The 23,368-nt window shown below is 47.7% G+C and overlaps 1 protein-coding gene across 3 annotated transcripts in view; it reads left to right on the top strand.

The window, feature by feature from the left end:
- LOC130129970 (receptor-type tyrosine-protein phosphatase mu-like) overlaps positions 1-23,368 on the top strand; it is a 390,986-nt gene that overhangs the window by 132,432 nt on the left and 235,186 nt on the right. For all 3 annotated transcript variants that reach the window (XM_056299678.1, XM_056299677.1, XM_056299679.1), the window contains exons 3-7: positions 2,546-2,713; positions 2,852-2,961; positions 13,532-13,610; positions 17,583-17,698; positions 17,796-17,970. In XM_056299678.1, coding sequence (XP_056155653.1) covers positions 2,546-2,713; positions 2,852-2,961; positions 13,532-13,610; positions 17,583-17,698; positions 17,796-17,970 — 648 coding nt within the window. The remainder of the gene's footprint in view (positions 1-2,545; positions 2,714-2,851; positions 2,962-13,531; positions 13,611-17,582; positions 17,699-17,795; positions 17,971-23,368) is intronic.

Genomic DNA, 23,368 nt, shown 5'->3' with positions numbered 1-23,368 from the left:
GCCAGGCCAGGCCAGCCCCAGCCCAGCCCAGGCCAGGCCAGCCCAGGCCAGGCCAGCCCAGCCCAGGCCAGGCCAGCCCAAGCCAGGCCAGGCCAGCCCAGGCCAGGCCAGCCCAAGCCAGGCCAGCCCAGCCCAGGCCAGGCCAGCCCAAGCCAGCCCAGCCCAGGCCAGCCCAGCCCAGGCCAGCCCAGCCCAGCCCAGGCCAGCCCAGCCCAGGCCAGCCCAAGCCAGCCCAGCCCAGCCCAGCCCAGGCCAGCCCAGGCCAGCCCAGCCCAGGCCAGGCCAGCCCAGGCCAGCCCAAGCCAGGTCAGGCCAGGCCAGGCCAGCCCAAGCCAGGCCAGCCCAGGCCAGCCCAGCCCAGCCCAGCCCAGGCCAGCCCAAGCCAGCCCAGCCCAGGCCAGCCCAGCCCAGGCCAGCCCAGGCCAGCCCAGCCCAGCCCAGCCCAGCCCAAGCCAGCCCAGCCCAGGCCAGCCCAGCCCAGCCCAGCCCAGGCCAGCCCAGGCCAGCCCAGCCCAGGCCAGGCCAGCCCAGGCCAGCCCAAGCCAGGTCAGGCCAGGCCAGCCCAAGCCAGGCCAGCCCAGGCCAGCCCAGCCCAGGCCAGCCCAAGCCAGCCCAGCCCAGGCCAGCCCAGCCCAGGCCAGCCCAAGCCAGGCCAGGCCAGCCCAGGCCAGGCGCAGCCCCCCCCCTCCCCCCAGTACCATCATGCAGGCTTTTTGTCCACATCTGCATCTAAGTTTGTGTCTTCATTTGATGGCTGGGAGAGCTGGCGCTGGATCGGCTGGGCGAGCGGGGCAGGCTAAGCTAACTGCTAGCCCATGCAGACCGGCAGGCTAAGCTAACTGCTAGCCCATGCAGACCAGCAGGCTAAGCTAACTGCTAGCCCATGCAGACCAGCAGGCTAAGCTAACTGCTAGCCCATGCAGACCGGCAGGTCCGACCGTCATCCTGGCTGGCGTTCGTTCTCCTGGACAGTCTTTTTTTTTTTTTTAGTGTGGGTGTGTGTGGTAGTGTGGGTGTGTGTGTTAGTTTGGGTGTGTGTGTTAGTGTGGGTGTGTGTGTTAGTTTGGGTGTGTGTGGTAGTGTGGGTGTGTGTGTTAGTTTGGGTGTGTGTGTTAGTGTGGGTATGTGTGTTAGTTTGTGTGTGTGTTAGTGTGGGTGTGTGTTAGTTTGGGTGTTTGTGTTAGTGTGGGTATGTGTGTTAGTTTGGGTGTGTGTGTTAGTGTGGGTATGTGTGTTAGTTTGGGTGTGTGTGTTAGTGTGGGTATGTGTGTTAGTTTGTGTGTGTGTTAGTGTGGGTGTGTGTTAGTTTGGGTGTTTGTGTTAGTGTGGGTATGTGTGTTAGTTTGGGTGTGTGTGTGTGTGTGTGTGTGTGTTAGTTTGAGTGGGTGTGTTAGTTTGTGTGGGTGTGTTAGTTTGTGTGGGTGTGTTAGTGTGGGGTGTGTGTGTTAGTTTGGGTGTGTGTGTTAGTGTGGGGGGTGTGTGTTAGTTTGGATGTGTGTTAGTGTGTGGGTGTGTGTTAGTGTGGATATGTGTGTTAGTTTGTGTGGGTGTGTTAGTTTGGACGTTTGTGTGTGTGTGGGTGTGTGTGTTAGTTTGTGTGGGTGGCCTAGTTTGTGTGTGTGTGTGGGTGTGTGTGTTAGTGTGGGTGTGTGTTAGTGTGTGTTAGTTTGTGTGTGTGTGTTAGTTTGTGTGTGTGTGTTGTTGTGGGTGTGTGTGTTAGTTTGGGTGTGTGTGTTAGTTTGGGTGTGTGTGTGTGTGTGTGTGTGTGTGTGTTGTTGTTGTGGGTGTGTGTGTTACTTTGGGTATGTTGTGTATTTCTGTTGTATTTGTGTTGGTTGTATTTGTGTTGTATTTGTGTTGGTTGTATTTATGTTGTTGTATTTGTGTTGGTTGTATTTGTGTTGGTTGTTTTTGTGTTGGTTGTTTTTGTGTTGTATTTGTGTTGGTTGTTTTTGTGTTGGTTGTTTTTGTGTTGTATTTGTGTTGGTTGTATTTGTGTTGGTTGTTTTTGTGTTGTATTTGTGTTGGTTGTATTTGTGTCGGTTGTTTTTGTGTTGTTTTTGTGTTGTACTGCTGTAGGGGAAACGGTGTTTCATTTCGTTTCATTTCATGTGCAAGTGCATGAAGCGATATGACATGAGAAAGTGTCCTGGTTGCTGGTAGTGGTACTGGTACTGGTGCGGGTACTGTTAGTGGTGCTGGTACTGATGCTGGTAGTGGTGCGGATACTGGTGCTGGTACTGATACTGGTGCTGGTACTGGTGTGGATACTGGTACTGGCGTTGATACTGGTGCCGGTACTGGTACTGGAGCTGGTACTGGTACTGGTGCTGGTAGTGGTGCTGATACTCGTGATGATACTGGTACTGGTGCTGGTACTGTACTATACAGACGCCCTCCTCCCTCGGCTCATATATGTGACATCAGGCTGACATCACACAGCCATGTGACTGCACATGTACTGTATGTAATGTTGTGTGTGTGTCTGTGTGTGTGTGTGTGTGTGTGTGTGTGTGTGTGTGTGTGTCTGTGTGTGTGAGAACAGGCTCAGCGTTCCTCTATGTCAACACCACGGGTCGGTTCGCTGGTCAGAGAGCTCAGCTGCTGATGCCTCCGCTGAAGGAGAATGACACTCACTGTGTCACCTTCCTGTTTTACCTGGCGGGGGGGCGGGAAGGCGCCCCGCCTGCCCAGCTCAACGTCTATGTCAAAGGTAACGTCGCACACTTCCAAATGTCAAATACACACACACACACACACACACACACACACCTGGAGTCCTAGAGGCCAGAGTGACGACACACACCGCAGGTCTGAGGCACAGACTCAGTTGCTCATATGTTTATTGCAGAGAACAGCAGCCCTTTGGGTGTTCCGGTGTTCAACTCCTCAGGCCCCGCCTACCACAGGTGGAGAGGGGTGGAGCTAGCTGTGTCCACTTTCTGGCCTAACTACTACCAGGTAAAACACACACACACACACACAGCATCATCAGCATCAGTGTGTCTGTATTGTATGTGTGTATGTGGTTTCCAGCAGTGCTTTAGTCTCGTGTTCTCTAGCCCTGATCTCAGGGTGGGTGTGTCATCTCTAGTTCTGATCTCAGGGTGGGTGTGTCATCTCTAGTCCTGATCTCAGGGTGGGTGTGTCATCTCTAGTTCTCTTCTCAGGGTGTGTCATCTCTAGTTCTGATCTCAGGGTAGGTGTGTCATCTCTAGTCCTGATCTCAGGGTGGGTGTGTCATCTCTAGTTCTCTTCTCAGGGTGGGTGTGTCATCTCTAGTCCTGATCTCAGGGTAGGTGTGTCATCACTAGTTCTCTTCTCAGGGTGGGTGTGTCATCTCTAGTTCTGATCTCAGGGTGGGTGTGTCATCTCTAGTTCTGATCTCAGGGTGGATGTGTCATCTCTAGTTCTGATCTCAGGGTGGGTGTGTCATCTCTAGTTCTGATCTCAGGGTGGGTGTGTCATCTCTAGTTCTGATCTCAGGGTGGGTGTGTCATCTCTAGTCCTGATCTCAGGGTGGGTGTGTCATCTCTAGTCCTGATCTCAGGGTGGGTGTGTCATCTCTAGTCCTGATCTCAGGGTGGGTGTGTCATCTCTAGTCCTGATCTCAGGGTGGGTGTGTCATCTCTAGTTCTGATCTCAGGGTGGGTGTGTCATCTCTAGTCCTGATCTCATGGTGGGTGTGTCATCTCTAGTCCTGATCTCAGGGTGGGTGTGTCATCTCTAGTTCTGATCTCAGGGTGGGTGTGTCATCTCTAGTTCTCTTCTCAGGGTGTGTCATCTCTAGTTCTGATCTCAGGGTGGGTGTGTCATCTCTAGTTCTCTTCTCAGGGTGGGTGTGTCATCTCTAGTTCTGATCTTAGGGTGGGTGTGTCATCTCTAGTTCTGATCTCAGGGGGGGTGTGTCATCTCTAGTCCTGATCTCAGGGTGGGTGTGTCATCTCTAGTTCTGATCTCAGGGTGGGTGTGTCATCTCTAGTCCTGATCTCAGGGTGGGTGTGTCATCTCTAGTCCTGATCTCAGGGTGGGTGTGTCATCTCTAGTTCTGATCTCAGGGTGGGTGTGTCATCTCTAGTTCTGATCTCAGGGTGGGTGTGTCATCTCTAGTTCTGATCTCAGGGTGGGTGTGTCATCTCTAGTCCTGATCTCAGGGTGGGTGTGTCATCTCTAGTCCTCATCTCAGGGTGGGTGTGTCATCTCTAGTTCTGATCTCAGGGTGGGTGTGTCATCTCTAGTTCTCTTCTCAGGGTGTGTCATCTCTAGTTCTGATCTCAGGGTGGGTGTGTCATCTCTAGTCCTGATCTCAGGGTGGGTGTGTCATCTCTAGTTCTGATCTCAGGGTGGGTGTGTCATCTCTAGTTCTGATCTCAGGGTGGGTGTGTCATCTCTAGTCCTGATCTCAGGGTGGGTGTGTCATCTCTAGTCCTGATCTCAGGGTGGGTGTGTCATCAGTAGTTCTGATCTCAGGGTGGGTGTGTCATCTCTAGTTCTGATCTCAGGGTGGGTGTGTCATCTCTAGTCCTGACCTCAGGGTGGGTGTGTCATCTCTAGTCCTGATCTCAGGGTGGGTGTGTCATCTCTAGTTCTGATCTCAGGGTGGGTGTGTCATCAGTAGTTCTGATCTCAGGGTGGGTGTGTCATCTCTAGTTCTGATCTCAGGGTGGGTGTGTCATCTCTAGTTCTGATCTCAGGGTGGTTATGTCATCTCTAGTCCTGATCTCAGGGTGGGTGTGTCATCTCTAGTTCTGATCTCAGGGTGGGTGTGTCATTTCTAGTTCTGATCTCAGGGTGGGTGTCATCTCTAGTCCTGATCTCAGGGTGGGTGTGTCATCTCTAGTTCTGATCTCAGGGTGGGTGTGTCATCTCTAGTCCTGATCTCAGGGTGGGTGTGTCATCTCTAGTTCTGATCTCAGGGTGGGTGTGTCATCTCTAGTCCTGATCTCAGGGTGGGTGTGTCATCTCTAGTCCTGATCTCAGGGTGGGTGTGTCATCTCTAGTCCTGATCTCAGGGTTGGTGTGTCATCTCTAGTCCTGATCTCAGGGTGGGTGTGTCATCTCTAGTTCTGATCTCAGGGTGGGTGTGTCATCTCTAGTTCTCTTCTCAGGGTGTGTCATCTCTAGTTCTGATCTCAGGGTGGGTGTGTCATCTCTAGTTCTCTTCTCAGGGTGGGTGTGTCATCTCTAGTTCTGATCTCAGGGTGGGTGTGTCATCTCTAGTTCTGATCTCAGGGTGGGTGTGTCATCTCTAGTCCTGATCTCAGGGTGGGTGTGTCATCTCTAGTTCTGATCTCAGGGTGGGTGTGTCATCTCTAGTTCTGATCTCAGGGTGGGTGTCATCTCTAGTCCTGATCTCAGGGTGGGTGTGTCATCTCTAGTTCTGATCTCAGGGTGGGTGTGTCATCTCTAGTCCTGATCTCAGGGTGGGTGTGTCATCTCTAGTTCTGATCTCAGGGTGGGTGTGTCATCTCTAGTCCTGATCTCAGGGTGGGTGTGTCATCTCTAGTTCTGATCTCAGGGTGGGTGTGTCATCTCTAGTTCTCTTCTCAGGGTGTGTCATCTCTAGTTCTGATCTCAGGGTGGGTGTGTCATCTCTAGTCCTGATCTCAGGGTGGTTGTGTCATCTCTAGTTCTGATCTCAGGGTGGGTGTGTCATCTCTAGTCCTGATCTCAGGGTGGGTGTGTCATCTCTAGTTCTGATCTCAGGGTGGGTGTCATCTCTAGTCCTGATCTCAGGGTGGGTGTGTCATCAGTAGTTCTGATCTCAGGGTGGGTGTGTCATCTCTAGTTCTGATCTCAGGGTGGGTGTGTCATCTCTAGTCCTGATCTCAGGGTGGGTGTGTCATCTCTAGTCCTGATCTCAGGGTGGGTGTGTCATCTCTAGTTCTGATCTCAGGGTGGGTGTGTCATCTCTAGTTCTGATCTCAGGGTGGGTGTGTCATCTCTAGTCCTGATCTCAGGGTGGGTGTGTCATCAGTAGTCCTGATCTCAGGGTGGATGTGTCATCTCTAGTCCTGATCTCAGGGTGGGTGTGTCATCTCTAGTCCTGATCTCAGGGTGGGTGTGTCATCTCTAGTCCTGATCTCAGGGTGGGTGTGTCATCGCTAGTTCTGATCTCAGGGTGGGTGTGTCATCTCTAGTTCTGATCTCAGGGTGGGTGTGTCATCTCTAGTCCTGATCTCAGGGTGGGTGTGTCATCAGTAGTCCTGATCTCAGGGTGGGTGTGTCATCTCCTTGTTGATGTAGCCAATTAGTGTCCGCTGGTGTGGTTGGAGGATGGTTGTTAATTGCAGGCAGTTCAGAGTCAGTAACACCTGGCAGCAATACAAAACACACACACCACAGGCGTTTGTGCATGTGTTTGTACATGAGGGAATGTGTGTGTGTGTGTGTGTGTGTGTGTGTGTGTGTGTGTGTGTGCATGTGTGTTTGGAATGAGTTGTTTCTGATCTACTTGTTTCTGCCTTCAAATGAGCAGTAATTATAAGAGCTAGAGACAGAGAGGTGAATGTTAATTTTGTATATTATGCATATAATTGTGCATATTATGCATATAATTGTGTATATTATGGTAATTCGTGGCATTGTCAAGCTAACTTGTAACTGTGGTTATATTTGACTGGTGTAGCTGTTGGTGATCTGGCCATCTCGCTTTACACTGCTGAGCCTGACATGACAGGAAGTCCTGGTTATGACACGGTTGTGACTTGTTGATTCAGGACTCCATGTGCTCGCTGCCCCCGCTGGACAAACCATCTACAACCTGACAAACACATGTACAACTGTTTGAACAATAGTATTAATAATAATAATAATAATATCCCTCCACCAGGTGTCCTTATGCTGCATGAATAAGACAGTGGTATGGCTGCTGCCTGTATGTGGAAAGTCACAGTGAGAAGTGGGCATCCTGTGTCCTAGTGGATGGCAGACTATAAGGAAAGATATGAGAGAGAGAGAGAGAGAGAGAGACAGACAGAGAGACAGACAGAGACAGACAGAGAGAGACACAGACAGCGAGAGACAGAGAGACAGAAGAGACTTTGACTTTTAAAATAACTTTTATTTACATCACAGTAAAAAAAAACTAACACTCCATTCCCATCAAGTCAACAGTAAACAAACTGGTAAGCCGGAAGAACAGAATATCCTGCACCATCATTACTCCATCAAAATACACACACACACACACACGACCGTAATACATTAGACATTCACAACAAGTGACCCATCTTCACTTAGTCAGCCTCCACCCCCCCTGCTAAATTATCCGTAGACACAGAGCCGCACACACCGGTGGCCCCGACCACAGAGTCACCAGCCTCACTCTGCACAGGGGGAGTGGCCTCGGGCAGCATCTGCTGCCCGACCGCCTCCCTCCCCATTGTCAGCCGCAGTGGCCCGATGCTCGCCACCGTCAGCCACATCGGCCCGCTGCTCACCACCGTCAGCTACCTTGTCCGCAGCGGGCTGTTGCTTGCCACCATCAGGCACATTGACCGCAGCGGTCTCTTGCCCGCCACCGTTAGCCACATCGACCGCAACGGTCTGTTGCCCGCCACCGTTAGCCACATTGGGCGCAGCGGCCTGCTGCTCACCACTGTTAGCCACATCGGCCCACTGCCCACTGCTCCCCTCCCCGTTGTCACACACATCAGCCGCTGCAGACCCTGCTGCGTGCTGTCTATGTGGACAAGCAATCCACTTGTGACCCACATCTCCACACTCAAAACACTTCATAGTCCCGGAGCTAGCATACACTATGTAGAAACCCTCCTCGAGCTTAACACGGAAAGAGATGTTTAGGTCGGAGAGTCCAAATACATGAACACCTGTCTCCTCAGAGACTGAACATGCTTCGGTTTGATGTCATCACACCCCAGATTCACCGTCCGGAACCCACTCGCAAGCTTCCCAAAGCGCCTCAGTTCTTGCACCAGCACCTTGTTGGAAATAAAAGGAGGGACTCCGGACACGGTGATCCGGGTGTAGGGCACCGCCAGTGGGGAAACGAGGGTAAACTCATCGTTTACTGGTAAGCCGTTTTCGATCAGCTGGTTGACCAAACCCTGTTCCTTCAAAAATACAACCACCGCTTTATTCATTCGTGAAGCAAATGAGATGTTTCCATGCCCGACCTGTTCTCCTACCGCCAACAGCACCTGCTGCACCATGGTACTGGGAGGCGGTGCAAACCTCACGCCGTGCATCAAAGACAGGGATGGGTTCTCAAGGGACGCCATGCCCGGCACGAAGCACGACTCACCATCCGCCAAAAACAACGACCAAACACACACCAAACTACACTAAAAACAACCACAACTACAAAATAATCATACAATAAACACAGTAGGAAAAAGAAAGGAGGGAAAATCGAGAAACAGATTCTCCGCCAAACTCACCACGCTCTCCACCACCGAACCTCCCAGCATGCAGCGAGAGACAAAGAGAGAGAGAGAGAGAGGGAGAGGGAGAGACAGAATACTTCGCTCAAGGGCGAGGGGTGAGACAGGGCTGCAGTTTGAGTCCAACCCTGTTCAATATCTGCATCAGTGAGTTAGCAGTGTTACTGGAACAATGTGGAGCTCCTGGCCTCACCCTAAACGACACAGAAGTTAAATTCTTCCTCTATGCAGATGACCTGGTGCTGCTGTCACCCACAGAACAGGGTCTACAGCAGCATCTGGATCTGCTAGAGAAATACTGTCAGAACTGGGCCCTGGCAGTAAACTTAAAAAAGACAAAAAATATGATCTTCCAGAAGAAGCCCAGGTGTGAGGAAAGTAGACACCTATTTACTCTAGGTAACACCGGCCTAGAGCACACGTTAAACTATGATGACCTGGGACTGAGGGTCAGTGCTGCGGGAAGCTTTGGTCTGGCAGTGAAAGCACTTAAAGAGAAAGCCCGAACAGCTTTCTATGCAATAAAGAGAACAGTCTATAAAACAGACACCCCAATTAAAACCTGGTCCAAAATCTTTGACAGTGTCCTCCTGCCCATAGCAGTATATGGAAGTGAATTATGGGGTCCACTCAGTCAGCAAGACTACGCTAGATGGGACCAACATCCAATAGAAGCCCTGCATGCAGAATTCTGTAGAAAATTGCGCCCAAATGTACAAAGGAAAACAGCAACAAGTGCATGCAGGGCAGAATGAGGCCGTTTCCCACTGATAATAAATATCAAAACAGATCACTTAAATTCTGGATGCACCTTAAATCAAGTCCCCACCACACACTGCAGTTTAAAGCATTCCAGATCCAAGAACTAAGCCCCAAAAGAGTCCCCTCAGTCAGCTGGTTCTGAAACTAACTGACCCCGTAACCACTGACACAGATGAGTTTCAGACTAGCACTGCTGACCAACCACAGACTAGAGGAAACCACATCATCACACAATGCAACAACTCATATGTGGAGCACTGCGACACAGAAACCAAATGACAACACAAGTTAGAATATTATGGGGCCCTAAAAAGAGAAGACAAACCGGCTGACTGTCTGTCCACTGTCAGAGACAGTCAGCACAGACACATCCTTACCAAGCACAGGCTCACTGACCACAGTCTAGCCAGGGAAAAGGACAGACACACAAAACATCTTGGCTACCAAAAGAGCAAAGAATATGTGGTCACTGTATGGCAGGTGAGGTGGAGACAGAGATGCACTTCCTGCTAAATTGTGAGACATTCCAGAACATAAGAGAAAAATACCAGGAGACATCTGAAAACCAGATTCCAAATGTTCTACTCCTGGATGAGAAAGAACATTGGCCACTTATTTTAGGAGAGGGTCAAAGGTCACACCTTGTGGCACAGTATGTGTGAGAATGCCATAGCCTAAGGGTCAGTTAGTGACCAAAACACTGTCAGTTACTGTCAGTTGCTGTTCAAGTGCTGTTCTATGTTTCTGCCAGACCTGTGTATTTCTTTTATTTTGTTTTGGGTTTTTTTGTTTTGTGTTTGGTACTCTGTTGTTTTTGTTTTGTTTGTTTACTTCTGTTGACCTGTTTTGCTTTGGCAACATTGAAATTAATGCAGTCATGCCAATAAAGCGTCACTGAATTGAATTGAATTGACAGAAACAGAGAGAGAGAGAGAGAGACAGACAGACAGACAGACAGACAGACAGACAGAGAGAGACAGAGAGAGACAGAGAGAGACAGAGAGAGACAGAGAGAGACAGAGAGAGAGAGACAGAGAGAGACAGAGAGAGACAGAGAGAGACAGAGAGAGGGGGGCTCATGGGACTGATGAAAAAGTGAAAGAATGAGGCGATGCTGGGAGAGAAAGACAACATGTAACATGACAGAAGCAAAGACAGGAGGAGAGAGAAGAAAAAGAGAATAAACCATGAAATATGCAGACAATGTTCAATCTGAAACAAGAGAGGAGGAAAAGCAGCGTGTAAATATCACACGTCAGAGTCCGACGGGGCCACGCTGCATCCTGGTTCTGAGCACCAACAGGAAGTGTGTGCTGCTAGGTTCTGTGGTGATAAGGCAGTGGAATGTTTAGGCCACTAGGTCACAAACCTCACAGCACACACGCACACACACAGATGCAGTCGTGGGGTCTGATGACTTACATTTCAGAGAAACACGTCGTCCTCTCTCCTGGTTTCTTCATTGTTCTTCTATTCAGAATTGTTCTACTGAGAAGGAAAAGAAATGAGGTTAGAAACACATCAGAGGGGACGAAATGCAAACTACAAGGATCCACTGATTCATGTATTAACACAACACTCGTGTTTGTGTGTATATCTGATATTGTACATGCATGTGTGTGTGTGTGTATGTCTGTATGCGTGTGTGCACACGGTTGCATTGTTGACGTTCGTAGACATTGTCCAGATGTTCAGCCGTCATTTCCACCCTGGCAGATAAGCCAACTCCCGACGGCAGCAGAAAGCAATAGAATAATTCTTTCATTCATTCATTCATTCATCTTCAGCCGCTTCTTCGTGGTCGGGTCGGGGTGGCAGCAAGCTAAGCAGGGCACTCCAGACGTCCCTCTCCCCAGCAACACCCTCCAGCTCCTGCTGGGGGATCCCAAGGTGTTCCCGGGCCAGATTGGACGTGTACTCCGTCCAGCGAGTTCTGGGTCTACCCCGGGATCTCCTCCCGGTTGGCCGTGCCCGGTAAACCTCCAAAGGAAGGCGCCCAGGAGGCATCCTGATCAGATGCCCGAACCACCTCAACTGGCTCCTTTTGATGTGAAGGAGCAGCGGCTCTACTCCGAGCTCCCTCCAGATGTCCGAGCTCCTCACCCTATCTCTAAGGCTGAGCCCAGACACCCGATGGAGGAAACTCATTTCAGCCACTTGTATCCACCATCTCACCCTTTCGGTCACTACCCAAAGCTCATGACCATAGGTGAGAGTTGGAACAAAGACTGACTGGTAAATTGAGAGCTTTGCCTCCCAGCTCAGCTCCCTCTTCACCACAACGGTCCAGTACAGTGTCCACATTACTGCTGATGCTGCACCAATCCACCTGTCAATCTCCCGCTCCATCCTACCCTCACTCGTGAACAAGACCCCGAGATTCTTGAACTCCTTCATGTGACGCAACAAGTCTCATCCCCAACCTGGAGGGAGCAGTCCACCATTTTCCAGTAGAGAACCATGGCCTCAGACTTGGAGGTGCTGACTCTCATCCCGGCCATTTCACACTCAGTAGAATAATTTTCAATGTAAAACTGCTGTTTCTACTCAACGGTATCTTTTAAATGAGTGATTCATCAAAGCTGCTTTGAGTCATGACGGGAGGATTTTCTGCCTTCAGTTCACATTCGGAGAGAGCAGGACGAGACACCGACAGATGCCCATTCTCAGGATGAAGCTAGCAAACGCCCCACAGTCAAATTCACTGCCGCCTCCTCTGAGATCAATCATGTTTTTACGCTATGTCTGACATCACTTCCTGTACAACATGGACACACAGGCAGTTTGGTCAGTCTAAACCCTTCTTAGTTGTAGCGTGATGAAGAACAGAGGACACCAGTAGGCTAGCTCAGCACCAGATCAATAGAGGGTAGCTAGCGTCAGAAAGCTAACAACTTAACATGTACACACATGGTAATATGGTCACTGCTATGGATGTTAAATACATTAGCCCAGTCACTATCTTGTCTATTTATCCAGCCGTTATCCAAGCTGCTTACCCTAGTCAGGGTCACAGGATGCTGGAGCCTATCCCAGCAGTCATTGGGCAGCAGGCGGGGAGACACCCTGGACAGGCTGCCAGACCATCACAGGGCCAACACACACACACACACACACACACACACACACTCACACACCTAGGGACAATTTAGTACAGCCGAGTCACCTGACCTACATGTCTTTGGACTGTGGGGGGAAACCGGAGCACCCGGAAGAAACCCACACAGACACGGGGAGAACATGCAAACTCCACACAGAGGACGACCTGGGATGGCCTCCAAGGTTGGCCAACCCCGGGGTTTGAACCCTGGACCTTCTTGCTGTGAGGCGACTGCACTAACCACTGCGCCACCGTGCCAATTTATGACATTTGCAATTATCATTTACTGTATTTCCCAGACTACAAATTGCACAGGAGTATACGTTGCACTCAGAAAAAAAAAATGTGTTGCTGCGAGGAAAAAAATTGTAAGTCCCTTCGGTGTATAAGGCGCATTTCTGTGGTGGTACAGTATATTCACTTAGGTCACAAGATCAAACAGTGCCATCTAGTGGCTGTAGTTGAATTGCAGTGTGTTCATCCCACAAAATTATATTGTATAAGTCGCTCTGGACTATAAGTCGCAGGACCAGCCAGACGAGTAAAACAAAAAAGCAGCGGTTTATGGTCTGGGAAAATGGTATGCAATGGAGATCAGATTTGAGGTGTGCACGCGTGCACAGCGTTCCTGGATGGATCTCTGCAGGCTTTACATGTTCCTGAAAAACCTGGAGCAGTCAGTAAATTTGCAAATACAACTTTCAAGTCCTGAAAAGTTGTAGAAAATCATAACTTTGGAAAAGTCATGTAAATCTGACTAAAGCAGCGTCAGCTCCATAAAGACTCATTTGACCATGAAAATGAATAAAAACTTAAGCGTGAATTGAACTTTTAAAAAAAAATCTTTTGTATTTCCATTGTGTGTGTGTGCAGCAGCTTCTTAGTATGCTAACATGTGTCTCCGCTGGCTCGCTAGCTATCTTGTTGGCAATGTACCGTGGAAAAACAGTTTCAACAATAAGTGTCTTCAAATTGTAAAAGTGGCTCATGTGCAGTATTTCAAATATGTAGAGTTAAATAACACCTTTTCATTGACAACTGGGAAAATGGGTCCTCTTGGTCATGGAAATGAAACTAAAAGTTGATTAGAAGTCATGGAAACTCGATGAAAACCACTGGTGAAAATGGAGAAACCACTAAAACATTGTCTGTCGATTTGCTTTGTTTTTCTTTCTTTTGAATTCTATATTTTAGTCACATAAAGCCGTCTCTCATCTACTTGTTTTTCATATAATGGATGTTGAAACTGTCTCTCTCTCTCCAGTTGGTGTTTGAGGCAGTCAGCACTGGTCAGAGAGGTCTGCTGGCCGTCAAGGACATCACACTGCAGGGCCACCAGTGTAGTAAGTGTTCACACACACACACACACACACACACACACACACACACACACACACACACACACACACACACACACACACACCCAGCTGAGATGTTACTGCATTACATATGTTACTATGTGTGTTTAAACTCTACATTGTGTCAAGATAAAGACCCAGCTGAGATGTTACTGCATTACATATGTTACTATGTGTGTTTAAACTCTACATTGTGTCAAGATAAAGACCCAGCTGAGATGTTACTGCATTACATATGTTACTATGTGTGTTTAAACTCTACACTGTGTCAAGATAAAGACCCAGCTGAGATGTTACTGCATTACATATGTTACTATGTGTGTTTAAACTCTACACTGTGTCAAGATAAAGACCCAGCTGAGATGTTACTGCATTACACATGTTACTATGTGTGTTTAAACTCTACATTGTGTCAAGATAAAGACCCAGCTGAGATGTTACAGCATTATATATGTTACTATGTGTGTTTAAACTCTACATTGTGTCAAGATAAAGACCCAGCTGAGTTGTTACTGCATTACAAATGTTAACGTGTCTGTTAAGAAACTAACTGACACCAAAATTAACATTTTAACAACTTTAATACTATTTTTCAAACAATTTAAAATGGCTGCTGTCCAACGCCTGTAAATACTGCAGCGCCTCGATGGGAGCCATGGTGCGTCTGTAACGGTCCTGTAACCACACATGCTGCACATAACCAAGTCAGGTTTAGACTGTTTCTCCGCACTGGAGAACGCTGGCGTGCTTCTAGCGTGTTTCTAGCGTGTTTCTAGTGTGTTTCTGGCGTGTTTCTAGCGTGTTTGTAGCGTGTTTCTAGTGTGTTTGTAGCGTGTTTCTGGCGTGTTTCTAGTGTGTTTGTAGCGTGTTTCTGGCGTGTTTCTAGCGTGTTTCTGGCGTGTTTCTAGTGTGTTTGTAGCGTGTTTCTGGCGTGTTTCTAGTGTGTTTGTAGCGTGTTTCTAGCGTGCTTCTAGCGTGTTTCTGGCGTGTTTCTGGCGTGTTTCTAGTGTGTTTCTGGCGTGTTTCTGGCGTGTTTCTAGCGTGTTTGTAGCGTGTTTGTAGCATGTTTCTGGCGTGTTTCTAGTGTGTTTCTGGCGTGTTTGTAGCGTGTTTGTAGCGTGTTTGTAGCATGTTTCTGGCGTGTTTCTGGCGTGTTTCTAGTGTGTTTCTGGCGTGTTTGTAGCGTGTTTCTAGCGTGTTTGTAGCGTGTTTGTAGCATGTTTCTGGCGTGTTTCTGGCGTGTTTCTAGTGTGTTTCTGGCGTGTTTCTAGCGTGTTTGTAGCGTGTTTGTAGCATGTTTCTGGCGTGTTTCTAGTGTGTTTCTGGCGTGTTTGTAGCGTGTTTGTAGCATGTTTCTGGCGTGTTTCTAGTGTGTTTCTGGCGTGTTTGTAGCGTGTTTGTAGCATGCTTCTAGCGTGTTTCTAGTGTGTTTCTGGCGTGTTTGTAGCATGCTTCTAGCGTGTTTCTAGTGTGTTTCTGGCGTGTTTCTAGTGTGCTTCTAGGACAGAGCAATGAACTTCACGGAGGAAATGACGCGTCAACACACGTGACGCGCACGACCACGCGCAAAGTACAAGCGGCCATTTTGACCGCTCGTGTTGGTTTTAGGTGCTGTTGGTAACCGTTCATTTTAGGGGTCGGGAATTAATAATACGGTGGTAATTATTACGTCATTTCTTAGAAATAAGGTCGAAATGACCTTGTAATTTCCTAGTAATCAGGTGGTAGTTTTTACAGGTCATTTCACAGCTGACCCTAACCTAAACCTAACCCAAATTACAAGCTCATTTCAACGTTATTTCTAAGAAATTACGAGATAATTGCCGCCTTATTACTAGGAAATTACCCGACCCCCTAAAACAAAGTGTTACCGAGATCTTATAACTGTTTTGTGCAGTTGATCTAAAACTCATTGTAAATGCAACTATATGTAATTTTAGGAGAATTCAGGGAGCGACAGGTTGGTATTGTTTTTTCAAAAAGGTATTAAACTGAAAATCCAAAACGGTAAGGGCAGTCTCGCGCACATCAGTGACGTCACGCCCGGTCCATCTCGGCCGTTAAAGGCAAGACCAAAAAGGAAGACAAAATGGCGAAGACCGCGGTTGTTTGGCGGCGCTTTAAATTGAGCGATGACAAGGCAGTGTGCCAAATATGCGAAGTGAAACTGGCCTGCCACGGCGGCACAGCAAGCCCGGTGTGCCAGCCCAAGGCTGTAAGTAGTAGGCTGTCTTACACGGGTAGAACCCCGAGACGATACCGGCTAGCACCCTTAGCTTAGCTCACGTCTGTTCTCTAGACGCCATTATCAAGCTGCTTTTATCCGCCGTTTAAACAGTAACGTACAGGCGTTAAAATATATGCCATTACAAGAGCAGCCGCCAGGGAGCGCCGGGTCTGTGTCTTCTCCCCCAAACTTATTCAACTTTGAACACCCACAACGGTCATAATGACCGTCTTGGGCGTTCTACTGCTAAAGATTTCTCTCTGGCTTATAGCCATAAACTGCCAAGGTCATTGTGTGTGTGTGTGTGTGTGTGTGTGTGTGTGTGTGTGTGTGTGTGTGTGTGTGTGTGTGCAGGGAGAGACTGGCAAGCAGAAATAGAAATATACTTGTACTATACTCCTTTTAATTTTAATGTGATTAGCATGGACTTTGATCCCCATCTCTCTGCATTGAGGAAATATTCAACCAGAGTTTGTTTTGTTGTTGAATTGCGCACACACACACACACACACACACACACAAAATCAATATCTGGTGAACAGTGAGGTGGCGTAGTACTTTGACTCTTGCCACCCCAAAAACACACACACCAAGCTGTGTGTGTGTGTGTGTGTGTACACATGGTCTGAACATCCTTGACCGGCTGTTCTCCCTGACTGACTGCTTTTTCTGTGAAACGTCTATGCTGTCTGACCTCTTGTTTCTCTTCAATATTCTGATTGAACACACACACACAGCTGCAAACACACATACACACATGCACACACATGTCTCCTAGGATCCATTTTGTGATTGAAAAAGCAGAGATTTCGCTGCCTGGCTCAAGGGATCAGGGGAAAGGTTAGCTGCTGCAGTGGTGAAATGTGATTTGTCTCCCTGGGAAGGAGATAATAGGACATTCAGAACCACATCCCATAATAGTCTAACCCCTCAGAGAGGAGCAGAGATGGAGAAGAAAAGAAAAGAGGAACGTAGAGGAGGAGTGTAATACGTTTAGACGTGTGTAAAGAAGCTGGATATGTACTACAGTATAACATGTACCTGATGGTGTAGCATGTAACTGTTGTCTAGGATAGTATTATGTAGGGGTGTAACATAGTATCAATACACTCGAGTATTGCGACATTATCTTTTGTGATACTGTATCGATTCTCAAAACCACTATATGGATTTTTAATTATTTACATGTAAAGGTTCGTGACAAACATTTTGTGTTGTGTGTAACCCCACGACCGCTAGACAACAGTGTTGTAATCTATCTTCAGCCATGTGACTCTTCCACTCCAACACAACAACATGAACTGACACAGGAAGTAGCATAAGCACAAAGAACACAGGCCTATGAAACCACAATATATCACCTTGCTTACAGTATCACAATATATCACCTTTCTTACAGTATCACGATATATCACCTTTCTTACAGTATCACAATACATCACCTTGCTTACAGTATCACAACATATCACCTTGCTTACAGTATCACAATATATCACCTTTCTTACAGTATCACAACATATCACCTTGCTTACAGTATCACAACATATTGTGATATGTTGAATCGTAACTGTATCATGGTACGTATCGTATCACCAGATTCTCACCGACACACAGCCCTAGTGTTATGTGTATTATGGTTGAGTGTTGTGGTATAATGTGTGTGTATTACTGTTGTGTACATGGTATGTTGTGTGTGAGAGGGTAATACTGCTGTCTGTGTCTGTCCACAGTGAGTACTCCTCATTTCCTTCATATCAAAGGAGTTGAAGTAAACGCCAGACAGACGGCAACGTTCCACTGCACCGTCAACGGGCGACCGCAGAACAACATAAACCTCTGGCTGCAGGTACTGCTGTGTTTGTGTGTGTGTGTGTGTGTGTGTATGTGTGTGTGTGTGCGTGCGTGTAGTAGATGTATATCCTTTGTGTATTTGTGCTCTACAGGGTATTGGTGGTCGTCAGGCGGTTGTCAGGGAAAACAAACCGGTGAACTCTCGTCGGTACGTTGCAACCTTTGACGTGGAAAACACCACCCATCAAGACTCGGGTCGGTACCGCTGCATCGCCCAATCAGAGCGAGGAGTGGGCGTGTCTACTTACGCTGATCTCACTGTCAAACGTGAGTAATGGAGTCTGACTGGTTGATATTCTGGCTTGGTTGTTTTGTTTGCCTGTATTTCAGGGTGAGAAGCTGTCACACTTGACAAGTTCCTTTGACACAAACAGGACAGTGATGTGTGTTTGTCATGCAGGACAACACGTTATAAAATAGTATTCCAAGTAAGCAAGAGAAAGAAAAGGGGATTCATATAAGAATATCTGTCTTGTGTATAGTAAATGAAAACTCGACCAAGTTGACAGGAAGAACTTGTGCATGGCAGATAACTACTATAGGTTATACCACAGGAAGTGATGTCATGCCTGGCTGCCCTGCCCAGCCAATCAGATTCAACAACAGGGCATTAAGACTCCACCGTGTCATCATTATTCTACCAAATCAGCAACACAGTCGACAGAATAGGAAGCACATTACATGACCAACACGGACATGAACCGCATTTCCTTGCAGCTGTGTTTTATGCAGATGTTGTTGCTCTGAGTAAAAAGACTTGATGGGGATGACAAATGCTGAGTACAGTCCCCAGAAGGCATGTTAAGTTCACATGTTAAGTTGAGCTGGATAAACGTTTGATATGATGAAAGTTAGCAGGATAAGTTGCAGTGGAAACAAAGTTGCAGAATACTGACATGAAATGTGAAGAGAATTGACTGACAGGATGAAGATGAAGATGTTTCTTCATCTTCACCAGTGATGAAGGACACAGAGAACAATATTCAGTTTTTTTACAGCAGATCTGACACTGACGTCTTCAGTCACATGTTCATTTCCTGACATTTGATTATTTGCGTGACAATAATGTCAACGGTGGGTGGACATGTGATGAGTGAAGCAGCATTTCTGTCTTTGATTAATGTCAGAAAACATGAAGCAGTTTGAGCTGGAACCAAGGGTCACATAGACAGACAGACAGACAGACAGACAGACAGACAGACAGACAGACAGACAGACAGGCAAGAGACTTGGAGAGAAAGACAGACAGCTGTAGATAGAAACAGTCTGCAGACACAGACATATCTATATAGCTATGTATGTGTATATATATATATATGTGTGTGTGTGTGTGTGTATGTATGTATGTATGTATGTATGTATACATTTCTATGAATATGTATATATGTACATAGTATATGTTCTGTGTGTGTGTGTGTGTGTGTGTATATATACATCCATTATCCGAACTGCTTATCCTGCTCAGGGTCACAGGGATGCTGGAGCCTATCCCAGCAGTCATTGGGCGGCAGGCAGGGAGACACTCTGTGAATATATATGTATACCTATAGATATATAAATATATATGTATACATATATATTTATATACTGCACATACACACAGGAACACAAAAGTTATTTTTTGTAGTCCTCTGTCACAGAGAGATATAAGATACAGCTCAAAGTGCTTTATCTCTCTCTTTATCTTTCTGTCTTTCTCTATCTTTCTCTTTATCTGTTATCTCTCTATCGCTCTATCTTTCTCTATCTGTTATCTCTCTTTGTCTGTCTGTCTTTCTTTATCTCTATCTTTCTCTTTCTCTTTATCTCTATCTTTCTCTTTATCTGTTATCTCTCTCTATCGCTCTATCTTTCTCTATCTGTTATCTCTCTCTATCGCTCTATCTTTCTCTATCTGTTATCTCTCTGTCTCTCTTTATCTGCCTGTCTTTTTTTATCTCTCTATCTTTCTCTTTATCCCTCTATCTTTCTCTTTATCGCTCTGTCTCTCTTTATCTCTCTGTCTATCTCTCACTCTGTCAGATCAAAAGAGCAGTTTGTTGTCAAGCTGAGGATGTTTTTATTAAAGCTTCTTCATTACTGCGTGGTGTGTGTGTGTGTGTGTGTGTGAGAGAGAGAAAGAGCTTCATGTCCCTCAGGTTAAAGGTTCCTCATTAGGAAGTGGGTTTGGATTTGAAGAGCAGATGAATGGGGGGTCTATTCTGACTGTTGAGGAATCGCCCAGGCTGCTTTCTGTATTTCCAACACACACACACACACACACACACACACACACACACACACACACACACACACACACACACACACACACACACACACACACCCCACCTGCTTCCACAATCATAAATCTCTTACGGTACTTTCTCAGAGTACGTAGCTAGTAGGAGATGGTTCACCACGCTGGTCAGTGTAGTGTCAGCACAGTGTCAGTGCAGTGTCAGTGCAGTGACAGCACAGTGCAGTGTCAGCACAGTGACAGTACAGTGTTAGTGCAGTGTCAGTACAGTGCAGTGACAGTACAGTGACAGTACAGTGTCAGTGCAGTGTCAGTGCAGTGTCAGCACAGTGACAGTACAGTGTCAGTGCAGTGTCAGTGCAGTGACAGCACAGTGCAGTGTCAGCACAGTGACAGTACAGTGTTAGTGCAGTGTCAGTGCAGTGACAGTACAGTGTCAGTGCAGTGTCAGTACAGTGCAGTGTCAGCACAGTGACAGTACAGTGTCAGTGCAGTGTCAGTGCAGTGACAGCACAGTGCAGTGTCAGCACAGTGACAGTACAGTGTCAGTGCAGTGTCAGTACAGTGCAGTGTCAGTGCAGTGACAGCACAGTGCAGTTTCAGCGCAGTGTCAGTGCAGTGACAGCACAGTGACAGTACAGTGTCAGTGCAGTGTCAGTACAGTGCAGTGACAGTACAGTGTCAGTACAGTGTCAGTACAGTGCAGTGTCAGCACAGTGACAGTACAGTGTCAGTGCAGTGTCAGTGCAGTGACAGCACAGTGCAGTGTCAGCGCAGTGTCAGTGCAGTGACAGCACAGTGACAGTACAGTGTCAGTGCAGTGTCAGTACAGTGCAGTGTCAGCACAGTGACAGTAGTGTCAATGCAGTGACAGCACAGTGACAGCGCAGTGACAGTACAGTGTCAGTGCAGTGTCAGTACAGTGTCAATGCAGTGTCAGCACAGTGTCAGCACAGTGACAGTACAGTGAAGTGTCAGTGCAGTGACAGCACAGTGTCAGCACAGTGACAGTACAGTGTCAATGCAGTGTGTGTGCAGTGACCAGGCAGTGACAGCACAGTGTCAGTGCAGTGACAGCACAGTGACAGTACAGTGTCTGTGCAGTTACCGGGCAGTGACAGCACAGTGTCAGTGCAGTGCCAGCACAGTGACAGTAGTGTCAGTGCAGTGTCTGTGCACTGACAGCACAGTGACAGCACAGTGACAGTACAGTGTCTGTGCAGTGTCTGTGCAGTGACAGCACAGTGTCGGTGCAGTGTCTGTGCAGTGACAGCGCAGTGTCAGTGCAGTGTCTGTGCAGTAACAGCACAGTGACAGTACAGTGACAGTGCAGTGTCTGTGCAGTGACAGCGCAGTGACAGCACAGTGTCAGTGCAGTGTCTGTGCAGTGACAGCACAGTGACAATGCAGTGTCAGTGCAGTGACAGCACAGTGTCAGTGCAGTGTCAGTACAGTGCAGTGTCAGCACAGTGACAGTACAGTGTCAATGCAGTGACAGCACAGTGACAGCGCAGTGACAGTACAGTGTCAGTGCAGTGTCAGTACAGTGTCAGTGCAGTGTCAGCACAGTGACAGTACAGTGAAGTGTCAGTACAGTGACAGCACAGTGTCAGCACAGTGACAGTACAGTGTCAATGCAGTGTTTGTGCAGTGACCGGGCAGTGACAGCACAGTGTCAGCACAGTGACAGCACAGTGACAGTACAGTGTCTGTGCAGTTACCGGGCAGTGACAGCACAGTGTCAGTGCAGTGCCAGCACAGTGACAGTAGTGTCAGTGCAGTGTCTGTGCACTGACAGCACAGTGACAGCACAGTGACAGTACAGTGTCTGTGCAGTGACAGCACAGTGTCGGTGCAGTGTCTGTGCAGTGACAGCACAGTGACAGCGCAGTGTCAGTGCAGTGTCTGTGCAGTAACAGCACAGTGACAGTACAGTGACAGTGCAGTGTCTGTGCAGTGACAGCACAGTGACAGCACAGTGTCAGTGCAGTGTCTGTGCAGTAACAGCACAGTTACAGTACAGTGACAGTGCAGTGTCTGTGCAGTGACAGCACAGTGACAGCACAGTGACAGTGCAGTGTCTGTGCAGTAACAGCACAGTGACAGTACAGTGACAGTGCAGTGTCTGTGCAGTGACAGCACAGTGACAGCACAGTGACAGTGCAGTGTCTGTGCAGTAACAGCACAGTGACAGTACAGTGACAGTGCAGTGTCTGTGCAGTGACAGCACAGTGACAGTGCAGTGTCAGTGCAGTGACAGGCCTGAAAGCTGTTTGAAAGGATCATGTATGTGGTTTTCTTCCGTGTGAGTGGAAAGTTGTTGATACACAACTCTCTCTAGTACTTTACAAAAGCATGGAAGGTTACAGACTGCTCAATAGTTATTAAGAGACCCTGTGCTTTTTTAAGTACAGGTTTGACCACAGCTGTCTTAAAACTGCTGGGGACAGTGCAGTAATAGGTGATAAATAACAGTGTCCAGCACTGTAGGTCCCAGTAAAGGCCAGAGGTCTTAAAAAAGTTTTGCCGGAGGGTGTCTGGGTGGCGTTGTGGTCTATTTCGGTACCTACGAACATGGGGATCACTGATTCAAATCCTCGTGTTACCGTCGACTTGATCGGGCGTCCCTACAGACACAATTGGCCATGTCTGCAGGTGGGAAGCCGGATGTGGGTATGTGTCCTGGTCACTACACTAGCACCTCCTCTGGTCGGCCGGGGAGCCTGTTTGGGGGGGAGGGTGAACTGAGGGGAATAGCGTGATCCTCCCACATGCTACGTCCCCCTGATGAAACTCCTCACTGTCAGGTGAAAAGAAGTGGCTGGTGACTCCACATGTATTAGAGGAGGCATGTGGTAGTCTGCAGCCCTCCCTGGATCAGCAGAGGGGGCGGAGCAGCGACCAAGACGGCTCAGAAGAGTGGGGTAATTGACCAAGTACAATTGTGGAGGAAAAGGGGAGAAAATCCAAAAAAATAAAAAATAAAAACATTCATGGTAAGGGGGTCAAGTAGCTGATTTAGAAGCTGACATGAGCTGCCTGGTTGACCACCATGACTACCACCGAGACACTGCAGTATCTACAGGCGTTGGACAGGCGCCATTTTAAATTGTTTAAAAATAGTAGTAAAGTTGTTAAAATGTTAATTTTGGTATCAGTTTCTTAACAGACATAGTAACATATGTAATGCAGTAACATCTCGGCTGGGTCTTTATCTTGACACAGTGTAGAGTTTAAACACACATAGTAACATATGTAATGCAGTAACATCTCAGCTGGGTCTTTATCTTGACACAGTGTAGAGTTTAAACACACATCGTAACATATGTAATGCAGTAACATCTCAGCTGGGTCTTTATCTTGACACAATGTAGAGTTTAAACACACATAGTAACATATGTAATGCAGTAACATCTCAGCTGGGTCTTT

This window comes from Lampris incognitus, chromosome 19 (assembly GCF_029633865.1).
Source record: "Lampris incognitus isolate fLamInc1 chromosome 19, fLamInc1.hap2, whole genome shotgun sequence".
NCBI lineage: Eukaryota > Metazoa > Chordata > Actinopteri > Lampriformes > Lampridae > Lampris > Lampris incognitus.
This window is presented reverse-complemented; position numbering and strand designations above follow the sequence as displayed.